We start from the raw sequence: 21,920 nt of genomic DNA, 5'->3' as shown, positions 1-21,920 counted from the left end.
TAGCTGGTGTTCCTCTACACGTGTTCTGTTTGCTACACATAGTCTTTATCAGAGTTGATAACTGAAGCTTAGGAGATGGGTGGTTTAACTCTGAAAGCAGTGCATGCCTCCTGCTGCTGCCTGTGCACAGCAGAGATCTTTTCTCATTTAGGGCTTATTACTACACATCTTAATTCAACTTCTAATTCTGCTTTTCTCCTTTTTTTTGTTTTCAGAGCTGTTCATCCCTCTGAAGGTAAGATGAACTTTTTTCTCCTACTTTCACACCTACAGCTGAGATCACCTATGAGTGCCATGATAACCACCTACTTCCGTCCTTCTGTTCTCTTGCAACTCTATGAAATATCATATTTTTGGGGGGACTCTGTTCAAGAGTGAATTGTTTGGAGGAAATGTGAGTGTGCAGTGTTAAAAGCCGGGGAGGTGAAGAAACTGAGGCCTTCCTTCCACAGAAGCTTTTATCTATAATAATAATAATCATCATTATCATCAACTTTCCAATGCCATATTGCATGCATAATAGAAAATTATTTTTTCCAGGAGACCTTGAAGCTGGTAGGGAAGGTGTACCCAGAACTCCTATTTCATTAGCTGATGTTGGAACTGAAGAATTCTTCCAGAAGCTCACCTCTCGTATCTCAGAAATGGTATCTGCAAAAATAAGTCAGGGTAAGCAACCTGGCAGATGCAAGTTCATTAGTATAGAAAATGTAATGCTTTCTTAGTCAACATCTGGTCTTTAAGTATGAGCAAGATTTGTAAAGCAGGTTTTTGGGGCAGTCATCTTGCACAAGTATGACCAGTAGCACATGTTTAGTACCAAGAATTTTTGGATGGGGTGTTTTTAGTCCAGCCAAGGCTGAAAACTGTGCTGGTTTGATGAATTACATGAAAAAATCTGGTTTGTTGAGCCATTTTTCTCGTAGTAAATTTTGCCTTGAAACAAAGGTGTTCTTTGAATGTAATGGTAATGCACACAGGAGGCGTAGAGCCTTATGCATGAGACATTCCAATTGTTTATTCAACCCTGTGCATCAGAAGGAAATCACGTTCAATAATCCAAGTGCTCTTCTAGGGCAGTGCTCGTGTTTTTAACATTGAAAGTTACTACATATTTGCTTAATGTCCAAGTAGGAGATCTTGATTTCATACTTGGTGGTCTTTCTGCTTTTTAGCCACGCTCCGAGTGCCAGGTGCAGAAAGCGATGATGAATCCAAAACCCCCTCTGCATCTCCCCGCCACGGCCGATCCAGACCTTCATCCATTGCTCAAGAGTCCTCCTCTGAATCTGAAGATGGGGATTCCAGAGGAGAGGTGCGACATCTCTATGAGTGCTGCTGTGTGGAGCCAAGAGTTGGACTTGATGGTCCTTCTGGTTCCTTTCCAACTTGGAGTACTCTATGATTCCATGACCTGTATGGACAAATTTCACACAAGGAGAAAGCTTCACTTACAATGATCAGTCTCCAAAGTTTTAAGAATCTCCATCCCCTTTTGGGGTGTACCTCACTGCAGTAGGTACATTTAGAAGTACAACGTATGGGACGTGTGATACAGAGCACAGCGAATCAAGTTCTCTTGTCTCACTCTATGACCTTCAACGACGTGGTCAAAATTTACCCTATATTTTCTCAATCGCTCTTTTGTTCACCACTCAACTTCAGGAAGTAAAAGCTTGATTTTCTGTGCCCTTGGATACAGTTGGCCAAAAGAATTTTGTTGAGAATTTCTTCCCATGGGAATAGCAGTGAAAAATTAGTCAATACCCATATGTTTGGGATGTTTATATCAAAACATTTCTCAAAGAAGGAGAAGATGAAGAAAAAAAAAAATGGAACCTTTGACAACGTTGGCCATTCTTCTCCTTTGTCACAAAATTCACTCATTCATTATACACAACCCAAACACTTTGGACAGTTTTGAAAATAAGTTGTTCCAATTGCAGAAAACATCAAACAGTGCTTCTCCTTGCCATAAAGGGGCTGTTAGATAAAACGTAGATAAACGCTTCTGTTCTGCTGGTGTTTCTGTATTCACTTCAGAACTGCAAATAACTGTTGTTTCATCCCTGCAGATCTTTGATGTCTACATGGTCACAGCTGACTACGTGCCCCCTGTGCCTGACAAGGAGGCCATCACTTTGAAGGAAGGCCAGTATGTGGAGGTCCTTGATTCAGCTCATCCCCTGAAGTGGTTGGTCAGGACCAAACCCACAAAATCCAGTCCTTCTCGGCAGGGCTGGGTATCTCCAGCTTACCTGGACAAGAGATTAAAGGTGACTGATCATGCTGTATTTATTTTCTATCTACAATTAAGTTTGCCATTCTTAGCCATCTCTCTTGCACAATCTGACAGGGAGGAAGCTATTGAAGGGATCTTGATGGAGCTTTTTTTATATTCCCCATGATTGCAGGGGTATCTGGGTTTGAAAAACCTTATCATCCTCCAACTAATTACAAACTTCTGCTTTAGAAGTTATTGAAAGGGACGTGGGGGATATTATTCAGCAGCTACTGACTAAATCATTGTCAGGTGAATATATTTCTTTTTTCTTGTGTTTTAGTTGTCACCAGAGTGGGGAACAACAGAAGTTCCTGAGTTCCCTGGAGAATGTGTTTCTGAGGATGAATATAAAAGGAAGCTCAGGTAAGCTCTTGTAGTTTGATATTTGCAGTGCTGATTCTTGTTGTCTTTTGATGTAACATGAATGTTGGCATTGAGGTACTCCTGCCAGAGATGTTCCTCTGGGATTTGCCATCTACTCTTTCTAAGACTTAGAATTTTTGATGTTTGAGTGACTTCTGCCATAAAAAAGCCAAGGAAAATTCCAGGCAATCTATATCACGTTGAGGAACTTGAAAGAAGGATTTTAGTGATGGAATTCTGGAGGCTCTATATTTCACACACACACACACAAACAAACAAACAAAAAAACCTTACAATTTGGTACCTCTGTTACTTCTGTGTGCTCTATATCAGATAAACAGTTTTCTGATAAATAGTGAAAGCTCTCGCAGAAGCCCCGCTACAACCTCTTGTTAATCTCTTGTAGTGCAGCATGTTCTGAGTGTTCTATCATAGGGATATTTGCATTTTTGGTTGCACACTGTGGTAATAAAATTGCTGCTATTTACTTTACACAGGTCATTTTGTCACTTGTGTTCTGTTCCATCAGTCCTAGCAGTAGATACCTGTAAGGTAGGAGTAGGTGTCCCAATGTAAGTGGGGTATCCAAGTTCCCCCTGTGATCAGATCCCTTACAAACCTATTCAGCTCACTCCAGGATATCTATTCCTCTGATCAAATGCCTCTACTTTTCATGCCAAAAACCCCTCGGTATGCTGAGGATAATAGTGATGATTGTTCTTTCTTCTTGCTTGTTCTTTTTCCCTCCCTTCAGTGTTCTTATTCAAGAGCTCTTGATCTCAGAAGAGGATTACATTCAAGATCTACAGTTCCTCCAGACTCATCACCTTAGGTACATCGAGACCTGTCCCAATGTCCCAGGAGCTATCGCCAGTCAGAAATCCACCATCTTCAGAAATATTGATGATATCACTCACTTCCATTCCAGGTAGGCATCCCCATGTGCCTTCCTTTAAGACCAAAAAGTGCCTCACTTAGTGGTTTTACAGCTATGCCAGCTACGGTTACAGAAATTCAAGCAAAGAGGGACAGCACCGTGCTGGGTAAAGAGACATTGGGAAGCTTAATGCAAACATTCAGCATCCCTTGGTCCCCCAGTCATTTCCTTTGGTCTGTGTTGACCTGAGCTCGTGCTGATTTAGAGATCTGGCTGTGTTCTAGCCTCACTGCATCGCCTTCTCCTCGTTTCTCTTTTCTTCCACAGTGCTTTCCTCCGAGGCTTGCAGAAATGTGACACTGATGATGATGTGGCCATGTGCTTTATTAAACACGAGGCAGAATTTAACAAGTACATCCAGTACCTGGTGGGGCGGGTGCAGGCCGAGTCAGTTGTTGTCAGCAAAACTGTCCAGGATTTCTACAAGGTAAACAGCAACCAAAGTACCTCTAGAACATGCATGAAGAAGTACCATATGAGTATTTTTCCAAGTATAATCCTTACTACTGCTGTTCATAATGATAGTTACTCATTCTTCTATGTATTTTGTTTTTCCAGAGATACACAGATGAAATTTTAATGAACGAAGATCCTTCACAGACACTTATCCCACCATTGCAGCACTATCTGGAAAAACCCATCAACAGGATCCAGCAGTATCAGACTATTATCAAGGTGAAGAGCATATGCTACACCTTGTTTCTGATAGCTTTATGTTCTGCTTTGTGCAGCCTGTGGGGAAAAATCCTTCTTTATTTTCCCTTTCTTAGCTTCTTTCTGATGTAACTACTGTCAAAAGCTTGAGTAAATGGAGGCAGTAATCACTGTCAGTGATGTTACTCTCTGAATAGTTTTATGACTATAAATCCAGATGACAGTTCACAGTTTCCAGCACCACAAACCAACTCCAGCCCCCAGACCACAGACAAAAGTTTAAAAACTGCACTTTTCAATAGTATTTTTCATGGGAAGTAGCACAAAAGTATCCAGAAATAAGACTGTCTTGCCCAAAAAAAACAAAATGTACTTCAGCATACAAAAGTTTGGATAGTTTGAAGAAGGATCAGATTGAATTTCTAATTTTGAACACCTGCCTGCACACAAACATTAAAATTTTAAGGATGTCTTGGAACAGAGAGCAAACATAGGTGCTTCCCATGTCTTCAGAGTTGGAATAGAGGCACGTGAACAAACATGAGGGGAAAAAAATGACTGCTATTTCATACTTGTTCAATCCTCTTGTATTTCTATCTAATGTCTACTCTTAGTTTAGCATTGCCCCATGAATGACATTGTCAGGGTGAGCACTAGAGGAACTACAAGGGATACATTTAGGACTGCGCTTATTTTTTTTCACTGCACAGTAATATCCACAATGTTTCCCCACAGGAATTAATCCGAAACAAAGCAAGAAACAGCCAAAACTGCACTTTGCTGGAGCAGGCTTATGCCATCGTGTCTGCACTCACCCGAAGAGCAGAAAACAACCTCCATGTCTCACTCATTGAGAACTACCCAGGGACCTTGGAAAGCCTTGGTGAACCCATCCGACAGGTAACTGTGATATGTGCACCATTGCTAGTGCACCTTATGTCCTACAAGATGCTCCACTAGAAGCTCCATTAGAAGCTCCATGTATGAAACAGAGTACTTGTTTATTCCCTTTCTTGCTGTTTGGTGTGACACGTCTCAGTATGTAGGAAAGATGGGTCTACTGGCTTGACAAAGGTTTAAAGGACAAGAGTACTGATGCTCATGGGCCAGCTCACATGTGATGTACTTCTTTCCTTTTCCAACACTCTCCACATAGGATAGGATTTGATTTGGCCCACTCCCCCACCATGATCTTTACAGTGTGTCCTTCTTCATCTTCTCCTATTATGGGCAAAGTGCATGGACCAATTTCACCTTCTTTTAAAGAGACTAGTTTGCAGGGCTTGTCAGTTCAAGGAAACATAACATACTTTGTATGTGCTCCAGTGACAACCTGTGATCAGTTTATGTCATTTCAAAACTCAGTCGTGTGTCTTCAGAAGAGCTGTGTGCTTCTCCAGGTCACTGCAGGAACAGGAGCATAGAGGAAAGATGACCTATCTATTAAGAAACCAGCGTAGGACTACAGGGGAGACCTTATAGCTCTCTACAATGACTGGCAAGGATGCTGTAGCAAGGTGTGGGTTGGCCTTTTCTCCCAGATAACAGTGATAGGTTGAGAGGTAATGGCCTTAGGTTGCACCAGGGGAGTTTCAGGTTGGATATTAGGAATAACTTGTGAGAAAGAGTGGTTAGGCACTGGAAGAGGCTGCCCAGGGAGGTGGTGGTGTCACCATCCCTGGAGATCTTCAAGCACTGTGGAGATGTGGCACTGAGGGACACGGTCTGTGGGGCATGGCTGGGGGTGGGTTTGGGTTGGACCTGGTGATCGATCTTACAGGTCTTTTCCAACCTGATTGATTCTATGTTTCTTGACTTCTAGCATACTTACTCAAATTTTGGTCTCTGTAGACTGATTGTGTCACGTTGGGCAATTCATTAACTCTGCTTCTTTGCGTCCCCTCTTTCCTGAGAATCACAGTGTTCTGCTGAGTGGAGTTGTAAGGTTAATTACAGCGATTTTGAGACAGTCTGGTACAACTCAGCTGTCTGCATTTAGACATCTGATAACAAAAGCCCACTGAATCACACCCCAGGTGTGCCTGCTTCTCCCCAGTGGTGCCAGGGGGAACCTATTAATTAGAGTTGTCAGTTCATGAGGGTACAGAAAATGAACATCCTGCTCCGGTGAAGGAGATCAAATGAGTGTGTAATAAACCACGTTGTAATAAAACAGTGGTGCATAGGATAAGGATACAATGGTTAAAATTGTTATCCCCAAAAATTGGTTATCTCTTTGCTGAGAAAGGGTATAATATCACCACAGCAATTATTCCAGTATAACTATGTGCTCTTTCTTCTTTTCCTGCCAGGGCCACTTCATTGTGTGGGAAGGAGCTCCAGGAGCTAGAATGGCATGGAAAGGACACAAAAGACACGTCTTCCTCTTCAGGAATTATCTTGTGATCTGCAAACCGAAGCGAGACACGAGGACAGACACCTACAGTTACATCTTCAAGAATATAATGAAGGTCAAGCAAATGAAAAGCCTTTTAGAGTTCTTTACTAAGCCCAGTGTCAACCCTACGGCATTACGCATGAGGGTGGTTATGAGCCCCACCCTGAGATACCCTTTAATACTGGACATGACTTCCCTGGAATATAATAATTACTGCCAGGAAAACGTTTATTTGCTATCCAAAAGTCAGAAATACCAAGGAAAGGGTTGCGAAGTGACTCTGATTGCTGTTCAGCCAAAGCCATGTTGCATTTCTCCCACTGTCTGACAATTACTCTAATTTCCAATTTTGCTGTTAGAGCATGTAACATAGCTTTGATGGGAATGGCATAAGTAGTGTCCACTGAAGAGTGTATGCACTGACAGCAGGAGACTTGCTGGTGTTTAATAACTGTTTCCATTTAAAACCTGTATTGATAATGTTTCTGATTCACAAAGGCTAGGCCCAGATCTGAATCGTACTAAGCTCTGAGATTTCGGTTCTGGCTGGAATTCAGTCCTACCTGAAATGAACAAAGGATTTGTGTTGACTTTCTTGCACTCCTCCTTTTTGCAGCTGAACAACATAGATGTGAACGACATGGTGGAAGGGGATGACCGTGCCTTTGAGATCTGGCACGAGCGGGAGGACTCAGTCCGCAAGTACCTCCTTCAGGCTCGTACAGTGAACATCAAGAACTCCTGGGTGAAAGAAATCTGTGGCATACAGCAGCGAATCAGCCAGCCTGTCTGGAGTGAGTATGGCTTGCTTGGGATTGGCTCCCTGATTGAAGAAGGAGACTTTTTTTCTAGGACAAAGGAGACCATTGAGGGTCATCTGTCACCTCCTCAACTGAACGAGGGTTGGAGGCTTCCTGCAGGTTAAAACCACATCACTGCTCTAAATAGCAATTTGCACAGCCTGACTGCAAGCAGTAAGCTTTAACTGGAATGGTTGTAGTTAAGTACTCCATCTGAACTAGGATAGGCACCTTGATCAAGTCCATAGGATATGACTCCATTTACCATCTAGAGAACCAGGACTGTATATCACCAAAGCGATCAGCTTTACGTGTCAGATGTCCCATAGGACCTGTGTGATTTGGAGGCAATAGCAGAGCGAGTGAATATCTTTCTTATTACTCTTCAGTGTCCATAGACCAAGTCTGTAAAACACAGGGTGATGAGCTGAGAAGAGATGGCTCTCCACTGCAATTTCAACACCCCCCGTGCACAGGTTAGCTTTGATAGAGGATTAGCCATAGGCTGAGGTAGTTGCTCAGTTCTGTCTTCATATTAAGACATCCTTGCCAATAAAAGGGGCGTTTTGCAGCACAGTCATGGAACCTCAGAATCACAGGGATTGGTAGGGGCCTCTAGGGATCATTGAGTCCAACTCCCTGCTGAAGCAGGTTCCGTAGATTGCAGAATAGTCCTGAAAATGAAGAGAGAAATGAAACACTGAATCACCTAAAACATGAATTGCTGTTGGCACTAGAGGTGCATTTATTCTGGCAGGGATTGCAGGAAGGTAGACAACCACAGGATTTGATGACAAAGACCCCAGACCACTCCATTGGAAAGATCCACAAGGTTTGAACTAGAGCCCTACCTCTAACCATAAAAAGTCCCTTGTTACTTCATCAGGTGTCAAACATTTCACTTCTGGCTTACAATGCTGGCTTACAAATCCATGTGTCTGGGCACATGGATTTGCTTTGGATCTTTATGTTGTCATCCAGGTTGCTTCATTCTCACTGTCATTTCCAGAATTCCAGAAATGCTGCCTATCATCTTATCTTGCAGCAGCCATCCCATAGACACCCTATCCTCCTTGGGGGTAACCTGTTATTCTGTTTCAGTTCCTCCAGACTTTGAGGAAGAACTGGCAGACTGTACAGCCGAGCTGGGAGAGACAGTGAAGCTGGCTTGCAAAGTGACAGGAGCTCCCAAGCCATCTGTCAGCTGGTACAAAGGTATGAGAATCACATCAGGAAACACGTACTCCACGTTTCTTCTCTCTGTACTTTGCTCTGTGTCAAGCTGTCAGTGAGTAATCTAAAGGCTGGTCACCTAGAAATACCTAATTCTAGCCTTAATGTTAGCTGTAGGTAATATAGATCTTTCTGTGACAAACGATTTACCCAAAGAGTGATTTATAGAATCATAGAATCACAAGGGCAGAAAGGACCTTACAAGATCATCCAGTCCAGCCATCCTCCCATTTACCTACAGGAAGGTTTTCTTTTGAGGGTGGTGAAGAGCTCATTCTTCAATCACTAACATCAGGTGCTAGAAAGCAAATGCAGCTCTCATTCCTCTGAAGTGGACATGCTGGATAAAAGTCCTGTGGAGAAAACATAACTGATACTGAAATATTTACAAAGAGTTTTTTCCCTTAATTTTTAAGATGGAAAGCCAGTGGAGGTGGATCCCCATCACATTATAATAGAAGATCCTGATGGCTCCTGCACACTGATCTTGGACAACCTCACAGGCGTTGACTCAGGACAGTACATGTGCTTTGCTTCCAGTCCTGCTGGCAATGCCAGTACCTTAGGAAAGATCCTTGTTCAAGGTAAAGACCTGCACAGAGGTGTTGTTTCAAAGGGCAATGTAATTCCCTAAGCATCAATATGAAGACACTCCAGAAGTTTTATATAGCATGCAAGAGAGATTAATTTTTCTTGAAGATACAGTAGCGGTGAAATCTCAGGTCAAAAAAGAGGTCTTTACTGCCTTGTGCACTGAAATCCTGAGAATTGTCTGCTCAGGGACACACCTTTGTATCTGTTAGAGCATTGTCATATTTCCAGCTGTTCACTGCCTTTACCTTTGCTTTGCAGTGCCACCACGGTTTGTGAACAAGGTTAGAAATGCTTATTTTGTGGAGGGTGAGGATGCTCAATTTACCTGCACTGTCGAAGGAGCACCGAGGCCTCAGATCAGGTCAGTTCCTCAAGCAGCTTGGGAACAAATCCCACATTCCCATTTTGTATGGTCTGAAGACCCTCCTTGCTTGTTTTTCCCAAGTAATGATCCTTTCTTCCCTGAGCTTTTTACCCTACAACCATCCCCACACTGGTTCTTCCCTATCCCGCCCTTCCTTAGCTTCTCAATATTTTTTTTCTGGCTGGAATCTGGAGCAGTACTTACAGATAATGCTTAGATATAAACACTCATGCCCTGACAACATTTTGTCGTCGCTTTATTCTCCTTGTCCTACACTTGAATCGAGCAAACCATCTGAGATAATCAGGAAGCTCAATATAACTTCTCAATGATTAGAAGCACATTTCCCTGCATTGGCTGATGAGATTTCTTGAGAAGGGTCTCTGCACCCCACGTATTTCAGTATCCATGTGTGATCTACCTTTCTGCATGACTGTCTTCCAATAAACAAGCATTAGCTAATGATTAACTCCTGATTTGTATGCTCACTGGTCTGATAAATGGATCAGTGAACTGGGAATCTCTTGATACTGCTTTTTTTTCCTGGCTCATACGAAGTGTTTTCCCATGCAGATGGTACAAGGATGGCATATTGTTGAAGGACACAAATAAATACCAAACTTTCAGTGAACCACGGAGTGGTGTAATAGTCCTGGTGGTCAAGAACCCTTCCAATGAAGACATGGGACACTATGAATGTGAAGTAAGTTCAGAGAGATTTAGAGATCTGCTGACATGACGTAGACTGGAGAAGTCACTGCACTGAGATCCATTGCATGGGATTAGTGACTGAGAAGTTGTTGCTGTGTGCCATATCAAAAATGTTTATACAAGTCAGGTTCTCCCTTGATCTGGACTTTGAACATCTGAAAGCTTAGGATGACTCTGATCTGAGAGTTTGGTTGTTCTAGTTATGATAGAGTGAGCTTACTCTGGAACTTAAATCCAGATCTCTAGAGCTACATCTTTGCAAGTTTGGGATCATTCTGATGTGATTATTTTCTCAGGACCACCTTCAAACTAGAACAGATTTATGTCACTACAAATCCAAGAGGAAGAAGTAAAGTAAATAGAAATGGAAACCACTGCCATTCCTGTATATTTAGCAAGCATTCATGGGAAGTATCTCAAAATTAGAATGAACATGCTGTAAAATATTTTCTAAAAATCAGTCATAGTCTGTGCACTCACAGTAATAAAATAGTAATAAGCTCTCAGGACTCAGCAATGAAAGGGGATGTGGCTGAGCTCACAGCAACTTCACAGTTTTTCCATTGATTTTTATGTGGTCTGATCCAATTTAAAGACTCCTGCTAGGATTTTAGCAAAACCACATCACCTGGCTAAGATCCGAAGATCCAGGGTTGCTTTGGTTGAGTAAGATTCAGTAGACTGAAGGATGATTTAAAAAAAACACAAAACGAAACCACACAGCTGTTTAACACAACTGTTTAACTACCACTTCAATGGCAGGAATCTGAGCTCTTAGCAGAGATAGTTACCTTAGGACCAAATCACAGAGCAAACAATGAGTAACTAAGCTAGCTGTTGTTCCATCACTTATTTGTGTAAGTCATTCATGGTAAAGCATTATAATGAACTTACTGAGCAGCATGTGTTCATTGAAACTCTGCTCAGGCCTAGGGGCACAGATTCATCTGCTTCTGTTATCAGGTAATTGCAAAATACTTATTGTTAGAGTATGGGAAGATTTTACTGTAGAAAAGCATCCTGCATTTTATTCAGTACCGCATAATTCTCTTTAGCTGGTGAACAGATTAGGGTCAGCAAAAAGTGGAGCAGAACTTTACCATCACACTGCTGCAGCCCTGACCCAGGAGAGGAGAGGAGACCAAGCCATCACCATTGAAGGTATGGTCCTTGTCCAGCTCTGTGAGTATGTCAGTGTATTAACTCTAAAACCATCTCATTGAGGCTCAAACATATTTGCCATCTTATCCATGTTGATTGTTGGTGTCCATGTATCTGTATGTCCATCAAGACGTGCATGGGTACACTGCAGCTCAGCCATATACTCATCACCGTCTGTTGATTTCCAAATCTGGCAAATCAACTTCATCATATAATGTTCATAAACACATTATATGAGAAAGCAGGCGTAAATGAAGGGTATGTCACACCAGCCAAGAAAAATGTTTCTGTTCCTGCTGAAGTACTTGGAAATGTATGTCAGCCTGGCAGAACACGAGTTACGTTTTTCTGACAGAGAACAGGGGCCAGTAAATAAAGCGGCAGATATATTGTGATCCTTTCCTGAAATGCTACTGAAAACCTTCTGGAATTATTAGGAAAGGAGAACTGACTGCTGTATATCCTGCACAATAGTTCAACCCTTTGCTAGGACTACTCACATAATCACAGAATCTGTTCCATTTTTTCCATGCATCTTTCAACTGAATCATACGGGCTGATCTTACACCATCCAATAACACATCCCTTTATTAGCACTTCAACTTCCTCAGTTGCCTTCCTGAAGATACCTTTTTACTAAAGGAACTTACACAAGCAGTCTGCTAGGTACACAAATCTAGATTAGTGGCCAAATCTGAGAATGGAATATTCCCTAGCATTCAAAATTGTTTCTTCATACATGTTAGGAGCATCCTTGCATGGCTGAGCATGGGACAGCCAGTGCTGTCTCCCTTGAGCAGCCCCCAGAAGCAGTTCAGGAGGTAATACAGCCAAGGGACAGTAGATAGTAGATAGCTTACTGCTTTGAAGGGTGAGAGAGAGGACTGGGGTAGGCATAGGTCATTCCATGCCAACAAGCATCGATGTCAGAGAGCTCTTCCAGATGCAGGCAATTGGGACATGGCAAAAGAAAGCCAGAGGTTCGCCAAGAACTGTGGTATATTCTTTCCTCATCATCGATGTTTTCATATTAACTCAGGATAATAACAAGAGTTCAAGTGTACTTTTGACAGGGTTTGAGTGTTGTTATCCACATGCAAGTGAGGGCCATCAAATATAAAGACCTTCTGACCAGAGTCTGGAAAAATACTCAGGGAAAATGGTTCTCCACAATCCTATTTCCTTATCTTTATCCCCATATTGGCTCTGTCTGAGAGAGGGTCCTGGTCAGCATGGAGCATGGGGTCAGCCCTCTGTAGACACCAGTAATGCATTGCTACACATTAAGAGGGTTCAGACACACCAGGGCATTAACAGCAGTATCCAGATCTATGTACTCACATATTTTGGTTTTATGCTTGCTTTCCTTGTGGTTCTTTACAAGAATACTGTAAATCATCAAGCAGCATTGCAGGGAGAATGGTGTCTGTAGAGCAACACTACAATTATTTCGGTAGCATAAATGTTGAGGTACTTTAATGATTTGTCCTTGCTGAGACATAGAGAGAAAAATAACTCACATGCAGTATGTAGAGGAACACAAATTACTGTTAGGATGGCATATCTTCATGAAGTTTCCTTGTGCCAAGAATGCTATAAAAGCAAAGGTTGTAAAACAGCTCATGGGGTTACAAATTCAGCCCTGAATTAATCATGCGATGTCACTCCCACAGCCATAAACAGAAAGATTTTGTGAGCTTGTTGGAAGAAATGTAATTGGAGCTTGTTGCTATGAAATAGTCTCTGGTCTGTGATTTGCAATTGACTGAGCTTGGTAATAGGGAAAGAAATAGATCCCTGAGTGACCTCCAGGGTGAAACAGTGGGAGCTGCTCCAAGGCAGCCGAGAGCAATGAGCAGGCTCACCCATGGGCCACGATGGCTGTTCTGAGCAGAATCATATCAGGGATAAGTTTGGCACAATACGCTTGTACCAAAGTGGGAGGGAGTCAATTGCTTCTCTGGGAATCAGTGACCACTTTGATCTACCTATTGAAAAATCAAGCTCGTCTGGTAAAGAACAGGAGGATGGATGGATCTCAGGAAGGCTTTCGCTTTCCATCCTTACAATCTTTTCTCTGTGTGAAAATTGGACTATTTATAACTTCACCAAGACGACTACATTACTGCTGTGTGGTTTTACTACATCAGAAAATGGCTGCTATGTCCGTTTTCCAGTTTACCTGATTTACTGTTGGTTCTGGGAAGTGACTACAATAAGAGCCTCCTGAGACACCCAAGGGGCTTTAGTTGCAGTTGTGTTAGCTTTCATTTTCTTGTACTGTGTTTTACACCGAGCCAAACCTACTATCACAATTGAGATCCTATTAGTACAGTGGTTTACGGGCCCTGACCGGCAGCCAGTGGTGGTCATCAGACCAACACTTGGGGTCTTAAAAGCAAAATTCTTGCCATTAGGTTTAAATTCGTGGTATGGAAATTTGCAGATCAATTGGAAGGATCAAAATCAAAAGGATGGAAACCACTGAACTAAGGGACCCCCTGACTTCTGCCTTCAGTCACACTTGATTTTTGCACTGAAGTCAACGGAGAGTTGCTTTAAAAATCCTCTTTCTGTAGACATATGAAGAATTTTAGACACATCAAAAAATGCAATGGAAAGAAGATCTTTCTCTTTGACTTCAAGTTGACTGTCTGCTTTGTGGCCACTCGCCTTGCTGCTTAACCTCCATACAGCAGATCTGACCCAGCGTGGGCTGGCGTGCTCTGGCATCCTTTTTTAACACGTTGTTATTGCAATTCCCTCATCCCACATTCACTAACTTGTTCATTTTCTTCCCAACAAAAACCCAGTGTTTCTGAGAAGTGCTGAATTTTCATCTGGGCAGGCAAGTCTAGAACAGTGAGTAGTAGGAGAAAGGATGGGATATTCAAGTGAAGATAAAACCTGAAGTACCCAAAGTATAGCACAGTGACAGCAAGGCAACAAGTATCCTTATAGCTTTCTCTCAGTTCTCATGCAGAGCTTAGGGCAGATTCGTTACCCAGTGGTCACCACTCCTGGAGGTGTAGGTGAAACACAGAGATGTGGCACTGAGGGACGTGGTCAGTGAGCATGGTGGGGTGGGCTGGGGTTGGACATGAGGATCTCGGAGGTCTTCTCCAACCTTAGCGATCCTATGATTCTACCTGGCTTTTGATAACATCCCTCTTGCAAGCCACGTGTCCCGGGGCTCTGAAATGTAAGACTGCTTTAAATGCAGAGGAACACTCAGCCTCCCAGTTTAGGGAACTGCTTTATGCCCCTGAGTTTCCCATATTGCAATTGGCTTTAGCCTTTCATGTCAGATTTGTGCATCCCATGCTGTGGGTTCATCTCTGAGATATACGCACCATGCAGTGTGGAAATGGGTTTGAGCTTCACGGAGTGGGAAAAGTAGAGCTTAAAGTTTGTATGAAAGGCCACACTGGAAACCATCTTTCAACCATTCAGAGCAACCAGAGCCGACTTCCATTCAGGCTAAGCCTAAATGTTCCGTAACTCACAAGGCACTGATTGAATGCATTAACCAAGGAGGAGTCTGGCCCTACAGAAGCACTGGCTGACCCTAATGCTTACAGCTTTTAACCTGCTTCTCAGGGCCTCCTGCTTTGCAAAGCTGTTTTCCTACAACGCTCTCAAACAAGTTGAAATGATAAATCCGGTGCTGAAATGGATGCAGAATATTTTCCTCTCGGGAAAAGAAACCCAGATTCTCTCATCCTACTTTCATGTGGTTCTATCCTTTACAGAGGGCTGTGTAAATCCTCCCTCACGCCTCAGACACAGCACATACAAAACAGATGTGTTCTGCAGTGAACTGTGAGTCATCAGGACCCACTTGATAGAGGTTTTACAACAAATTCGGTTTGCAACACAATTGAATCTCTCGCTTTTTGTGTTTTTAGGGATATGTGGTTTTTTTTTAATTTGCAGTTCACTTTGAATTGTACCAAATTGAAATGACCAGAGCTGCTTGATTATAGGCTGGCTAGAAGGCTGCAAACCAATTGCTGGAGAATTATTTTGAGATTAAATGAAGTTTCTTAGAAACTTTTCTAACTTATTCAAGAAGAGGTGGGGCTTGATGTTGATTTTTTCTTTTTTCTAGATCTCACATAAGTTCAGTGGTTCAGAATAGGTTCTAAACAGCCCAGTTCTGTGTCTCGATTTTATTCCAGCAGAAAAATATTTATAGATATTAAGAGGAAGTTTTTCCCCCAGAGGGTGGTGAGGCACTGGCACAGGTTGCCCAAGGAGGCTGTGGGTGCCCCATCCCTGCAGGCATTCAAGGCCAGGCTGGATGTGGCTCTGGGCAGCCTGGGCTGCTGGTTGGTGACCTGCACACAGCAGGGGGTTGGAGCTGGATGAGCGCTGTGCTCCTTTGCAACCCAGGCCATTCTATGATTCTGTAAGTTGGGGACCTGCTGAAAATCTCTATTGGCTCTTTATATGCTATCTTTTGTAGTTCCAAAAACGTCCGTTTGAACAAATACTTGCAAAGTCATTGAATCTTCTATCACTTTTTTTCTATATCTTGGCATGCCTTACAAGATTCTAGCTCAGCATGGGGCAGGGCTCACAAAAGCTGCACACGCTAGAACAAAAGGGAAGGAGCAAATGTAAGTGTGCTACAGGGCTACCTTGGGGCTTCCTGAGATTTTTGATGCTCATTTTCTGTTCTGATGATAATGATTTTCGTTGTCATTGTTGTCAGCTGGGATTTTGCATCTAGTCCACAGTAGGAAGTGTTCAGTGTTTGGGGGAAACCCTTCAAGTAAGTGAAAGCACAGTTGAAAGCATTTCAGCTCTCCAGGATTTCCCATCTCAAAGCATTTCCAGGTTTCTTACACCATCACTGCTGTATTACAGGGAAGGAAAGAGGTAAAAAACGCAGTAACTTGTCTTCTCTATTTGGCCTTTCAAACAAAAGTCAGGATCTCACAGTAGCAAAAAAAACCAACAGTTTTTGAAATATTGTTCTCAACACAGTTATTAGCAAATCTAAATTACTAAAAGAGCATTTGAATCCTCATTCTTGGTCATAATCACTAAACATGATGCTGGAAATAACCACAGAAAGCATGGATGGGATGGTACAGGCGTTTTGATTTTTTTTTTACTCCAGTCTATTTTGATTAACTGAGCAAAGTTAATTTCATCATTTCAGCTTTTGCCTCTCTTTAACCCCATGCTGTTCATACTGTTTTCTTTGTAGTCACTGAACAAGAGACTAAAGTGCCCAAGAAAACCATCATCATGTAAGTGCTGATTATTTTTTGTTGTTTTCTGGTAACATTTGTGTTTTGCCTTGCTGCCTCTGCATGATCCAATAACAAGCTTGTGTTTATTGGCCATGCAAGTGTGTTCGCCCCTCTCCCACCAGATCTGATGGTATTTTGTGTAGTGCAAAGCAACCACCTGAAAAATCTTACTGTCCATTTCAAAGAAATAGCAACATTGCAGCTAGGCAGAGCACAGGCCAAATTTTTGTTAGGATACAACATGAGAAGTAGTTCCACTGAATATTGCTGGAGTTGCACAAGAGCTCAAGAAGGTACAATCTGAATCAGAGCTTTGAAATAAACCAACGTTAGGAACTGGGTACTCAAAAAGACCAGCAAACATAACAAATACAGCCTACAGTGTTTTCTTTGTGGGAGCTCATCAGCCATTAAAATCTTTAAGCATCTTCTTGGTTTTAAGTAACATAAACAAGGGCATAACTGAATTGTATGATACTGGAAGAGTGTACTTACATGCTAGGTTGTCAGAGCTCCCTCAAGACATTCAACTTAGTCCTTGGGTAAGTGCTTTCCCACAAGAGTCATAATTCTGCTAAAACCAGCCCTTGCTTTGGACATGACTGTAATAGTTGCCATTTTTTGAAGTAATTTTTTAAATGATGAGGCTGATTTGTGAAACGACAGCTAAGATATGACTCAACAAGTGCTTTATCTTTCCTTCCATTATTTTCTGTGATGACTATCAGTTATCATCCATGTCCATCTGGAGCCAGTGGTCTGTATGAAGCCATGGCCCCAACACCCAGCAACTCCTACCCTGAGCCAGCAAGTAGGCAGAGAACGGGAAGGATGAACAAGACTTAGGTCTGCCTTTGACTAATTTCTTTGAGTTAACAATTTGAGTCATTACCTTTTTTTAACCTTTCAAATACCAGAAAATGAAGGTGCAAGGTTCGGATTTCCATTGGGCAGCAGAACAGAGACAAACTTCTTGATACTGCATTCAGAAACATCCCAAGAAAGTCCTGAGCAGGAAGCAATCTCTCTCATCCAGACCACGCTTAGTGAATCTTACCTTTCTACATCTCTGCACCTGGAAATCATGTGGAAAAATGCTTTTTTTCACATCTCCCCTCAGTAAGCTAATAGTAGCCCTTCCCCCTTTATGATTTCAGATCAGAAGTAGCACCTTCTATTGGCTGATTAAATAATATCAAAATAATGCAAAATACCATCAGATAAGCTGGCTTCTAAATTTCTAACACGCTGCATTGGACAGCTCAGGAATTGATTCTTAAATTAAGGGCTGTGGCCCCAACAGGGTGTATGTTGGTACATTTATGTGTGGGATCTCAGAACAAGGTTGAGAGTTGGACTAGATGATCACAGTGGTCTTTTCCAACCCTAATGATTCCATGATTCTAACGGAACTTGTCCTCCCTTTGCTGGTAGGATGGGGTTGTAAGCTCATCTGGGAGGCCCTCAAGCTAAAATGAGGGTGATGATGGAGTATGGTTTGGGATCAGCTTGTTAAGGGCACATTGCAACTTTTAAAATATAGCAAGCTGAGAAACAGAAGCATTTTTGAAATTACCAGAAAATAGGCAGGAAATAAACTGACAGATAATTTAGAGACAAGATTGAGCACTGTCCCTGTAAATCCCAGAGCCAAGCAAGCATTGAAACTTTGCAATATAGAGCTAAGTCTAGTGCAAACACAAGTGGGCTCATTCATATCTGCATCAGGAGGGACTTGGTTTTGGATAGGTCAGAAAGGCACTGTGGTCACAATGAAGGCTCTGCAGAGCAGTGTCAGCAGACAAGGTCAGCGTGGGAAGGCAGAGCAGAAAGGTGATGGTAACTTGTGGGAAAGAGCAAAGCAGGAGCAGATGAGCCTGGTCAAGTCAGGTGCTGAGGCTGGTGAGGGAACTGAGAAAAAAGAATAAAAATTATTGCTTTGTACATAATCACTCCTTCCTGGATCTGGTGGTTGTCTTTATCCTTCAGTTCATTCTATTTTTTTATTATTATTCAAGTCTCTATTGCTTGGAGGTAGAATGAAAATCTGAGGGCAGAAACAAAATCACCTTTCCTCTTGGCTCCACTGAAGCAGCCACCTCTGCAGCAGAACTTCAGATTCCTTACACTTGCAAATCAAACTCTGTCTTTACCTTCAGGTTTTTCCATGTAAAAAAAAATGACACAAAAAGAATTCTGCAGGAAAACTGCATGTTCAACATATAAATTAAGAACATTAAAATCTGAGCTTGGATATTCCTGTCCCCAAATGCATTTAAAGTCAGTTTGGGATGGGAGTAGATAATTATCTTGATACAAGCAGAATGTATGTATGCACAGGTGGTGAGGAATCCCAACCACACTGGATACCTTGAAGAATATAAAGACCAGCAGAATTACTCTGAGAGATAACAACTAGGTATTCCAGATTGATCCGTATTCCTATATCAGTTGCTGATAGTAGGATCAGACTGTGTCTGCAGTAACAGTACTATGAAGGGTAAATACAAGTGTATTTTGGCATAGGTGACTTCTGCAGGAAGTATTCTAACTTTCCTGGCTTCCAAATGCTTAATGCCCTTTTAGCATTACTATTCTGGCTGTGAAAAAAAAAGATCTCTAGCCTAAAAAGAATCTTTAATCAATAAAATAGAGATAAGATAGACTTACTAAAAGAGAGGACTTTACTGACTCTACTGAACTAAAAAACATTTTACCATTTTGTTTGGCCAAGCCTAGATCTTAGCCATGGACATTTAGGAAATGGGTAAACTAGAGTGTGTAAAACCTTTGGGTGCAACTGCTATTTGGGCACAAAGTAGGTGTTCACTGCAAGCATATGAGATACAGTAGAGTCCAGAAGACCATTTCTCATCTGGGCATGTGTCTGTGCACACAAGGAGGCTGAAGGAGCTGGGATCCACTTTAGGCAAGAAGGTTTTGGCTGATTCAGCAAGTAGGCAGTGATGGGCATGCGGGCGTGTGCGTTGTGTGTGTATCCATTCCGAAATGACACGCTTCACTCAACTCTGGATGCTCCTAAGACTAACCCCACTACAGCGCCTTGATCGGCACTGGCATGTGCAAACGGAGCGTGGCTCCCCAAAAAGTCTTGTCTTCCTGCCAACTCCATTTCAACCCTTTCCCTCATCAGAGAGGAGACAATAACTACTGTGGTGAAGAGCCCAAGGCAAAGGGGAAGGGTTTCTCCTGCCCGTTCTTCTTCAGGCCATTCACCTTCCCGCTCCCCAAGAGCGGAGCCAACTCCAGAGCCAGTTTTTGTCTCAAAGATCAGGCAGCCTGTCCACAGGCATGAGCAAGAGGCGACCTCAAAGTCTGCTGTCCCCGTACTTTATGTCACAGAGCCAGAGGAGAGGCAAGGAGCAGCAGCAAGAGAGATCACCGTGGAGACCAAGATGGAAGAGCAAAAGCCCAAATGGGTTGAAGTGGAAGAAATAATTGAATTCAAGGTGAAAAAATCACAAAAGCCTGCAAGGAAAAGAGGATCTTCCCCAGTAAAACAAGAAAAAGATGACTCAGGGGTGTTAACATTCACTTTCCCCAGCTCAAGGCCGACGCGTTCCCCAGATGATGATCCAAATACAAACAATTCCAACAATAAATTGGTGGAACAGTCAAAAACATCTTTGCCCCAAGAAAGTCTCTCTGAAGTCAATATCCAGCCTCTGGTGTATGCAGCGGATCAGGAAGGACCTCAAGGCAGCAATGAAGACAGGAGCTCCCCGTGCGAGTCGGAACAGCTAGGAAATAACTCCTGTTCTGATTGTGGACCTGAAGAAAGGAGCTGCCCCCAGGAAACAAGTGAGCACTGTGGGGCAAGGGTGGCTTCCCCGCTGCTCGCCTGTGGGGGTGAGCCTTTGAGCTTCAGGTTTGAGACAGCTGCAGCAGATGAGCATGGACCTCTCTTCTCATCGGTGAGGCCAGAGGTTGAAGAAGTGGATGAGTTAGAGACATCTTGGCCTGTTGAAGAGGGGATGCCCCAAGTGGTTGAAGATGTCCTTCCAGAAGAGGAGAATGTCGTTATGATTGATGAACCAGAGGAAGTGCAGGCGGAAGACATCAGCACCCGGAACCTCAAAATTTTAACCCACAACGGCAAAATGTTGACTTTGGAGGATCTTGAAGATTACGTTCCAGGAGAAGGCGAGACCTACGGGTGCGACGATAAGAACCACAGAACAGACAGACCCTGCGAGATCTCCGTGCTCCAGACAGAGATCAGCGAGCCCACCATCGGGAAGCCAGTGCTGCTGAACCTGGGGAGACCCGTGGTGTCCGAGCCCAGGCAGACATTTTTCAGCACGTTGGAGGAGCACATTCCAGGAAGCGTGTTCGTCTCGACGTCTCGAGTAACTGGTGTGCAGTCCGTAGGCTCTTCCAACATCTCCATCCATGTGAGTGATGCCTGCATGGAGGTGAAGCCTGGGGTGCACGCGGCAGCTTCCTCTGCTCCCTCCTTCACCGTGAAGCCATCTTTCTGCACTGAAGTCCAACTCTCGGCAGACAACGGGCAGTCAAGCTTTAAAACTGAAGTTTCCACGAGAACCCTCAGCTATGGGACAGTCGGTGAGCCCGTCACATTGCACATCAGCACAGAAGACCTCTCCCAAAGCTGAGCAGAGACAAGCATAATTGTCAATGCAAGAGGAAGCAGTGTTGTAGAACAACAACAACAACAACAAAACACCATCAGCAAATGATCACAATTTTTGTGGGTGAGGGGAATTGGTGAGAATGATAAAATGATGGCAAGGTAATGTGTACGAGGGAAAATCGTTGAGTATCATGTATTTAATTATGAGCTTTTCCAGTCTTAAAGGGAACACGTCTGTCAGATCAGTCTGTAATTGTAAAAGCTTTGATCGAGGTGAACATATATCATTCCATAGAGGAGCTGCAGGGGTAGGCTTGGAAAAAGCCTGATTCTCCTACCTGTGACACAGATACACGTGGATAAGTGCTTTTTTGTTCATGAACTTAAGAATTATTTCGAGTGCAAACCTGTGAATGATAGCATGGCAAGGAAGTGAAAGAATCGACGCTTTTCAGCATCCTCCAGCAGCAGCACGGGAGGACTGTTCCCTGCTAAAGCCGTCTGTCACTGCGTGCACTCAAGGTTGCAAAGCTCCACACTGC

At 42.9% G+C, this 21,920-nt stretch overlaps 1 protein-coding gene across 1 annotated transcript in view; it reads left to right on the top strand.

Moving 5' to 3' along the window:
• The window catches only part of OBSCN (obscurin, cytoskeletal calmodulin and titin-interacting RhoGEF), a 170,512-nt gene that overhangs the window by 118,701 nt on the left and 29,891 nt on the right, over positions 1 to 21,920 (top strand). The window contains exons 80-95 of the mRNA XM_052695150.1: positions 216 to 235; positions 541 to 669; positions 1,176 to 1,315; positions 2,076 to 2,276; positions 2,565 to 2,647; positions 3,402 to 3,575; positions 3,852 to 4,011; positions 4,143 to 4,259; positions 4,974 to 5,138; positions 6,551 to 6,709; positions 7,253 to 7,430; positions 8,538 to 8,651; positions 9,086 to 9,253; positions 9,522 to 9,624; positions 10,201 to 10,330; positions 11,394 to 11,499. Of these exons, the coding sequence (XP_052551110.1) occupies positions 216 to 235; positions 541 to 669; positions 1,176 to 1,315; positions 2,076 to 2,276; positions 2,565 to 2,647; positions 3,402 to 3,575; positions 3,852 to 4,011; positions 4,143 to 4,259; positions 4,974 to 5,138; positions 6,551 to 6,709; positions 7,253 to 7,430; positions 8,538 to 8,651; positions 9,086 to 9,253; positions 9,522 to 9,624; positions 10,201 to 10,330; positions 11,394 to 11,499 (2,147 nt within the window). The remainder of the gene's footprint in view (positions 1 to 215; positions 236 to 540; positions 670 to 1,175; positions 1,316 to 2,075; positions 2,277 to 2,564; positions 2,648 to 3,401; positions 3,576 to 3,851; positions 4,012 to 4,142; positions 4,260 to 4,973; positions 5,139 to 6,550; positions 6,710 to 7,252; positions 7,431 to 8,537; positions 8,652 to 9,085; positions 9,254 to 9,521; positions 9,625 to 10,200; positions 10,331 to 11,393; positions 11,500 to 21,920) is intronic.

The sequence above is a fragment of the Tympanuchus pallidicinctus genome, unplaced genomic scaffold (assembly GCF_026119805.1).
Source record: "Tympanuchus pallidicinctus isolate F22 unplaced genomic scaffold, pur_lepc_1.0 scaffold3, whole genome shotgun sequence".
Classification (NCBI taxonomy): domain Eukaryota; kingdom Metazoa; phylum Chordata; class Aves; order Galliformes; family Phasianidae; genus Tympanuchus; species Tympanuchus pallidicinctus.
Note: the sequence above shows the minus strand (reverse complement) of the source record. Positions and strands in the feature narration are given on the sequence as shown.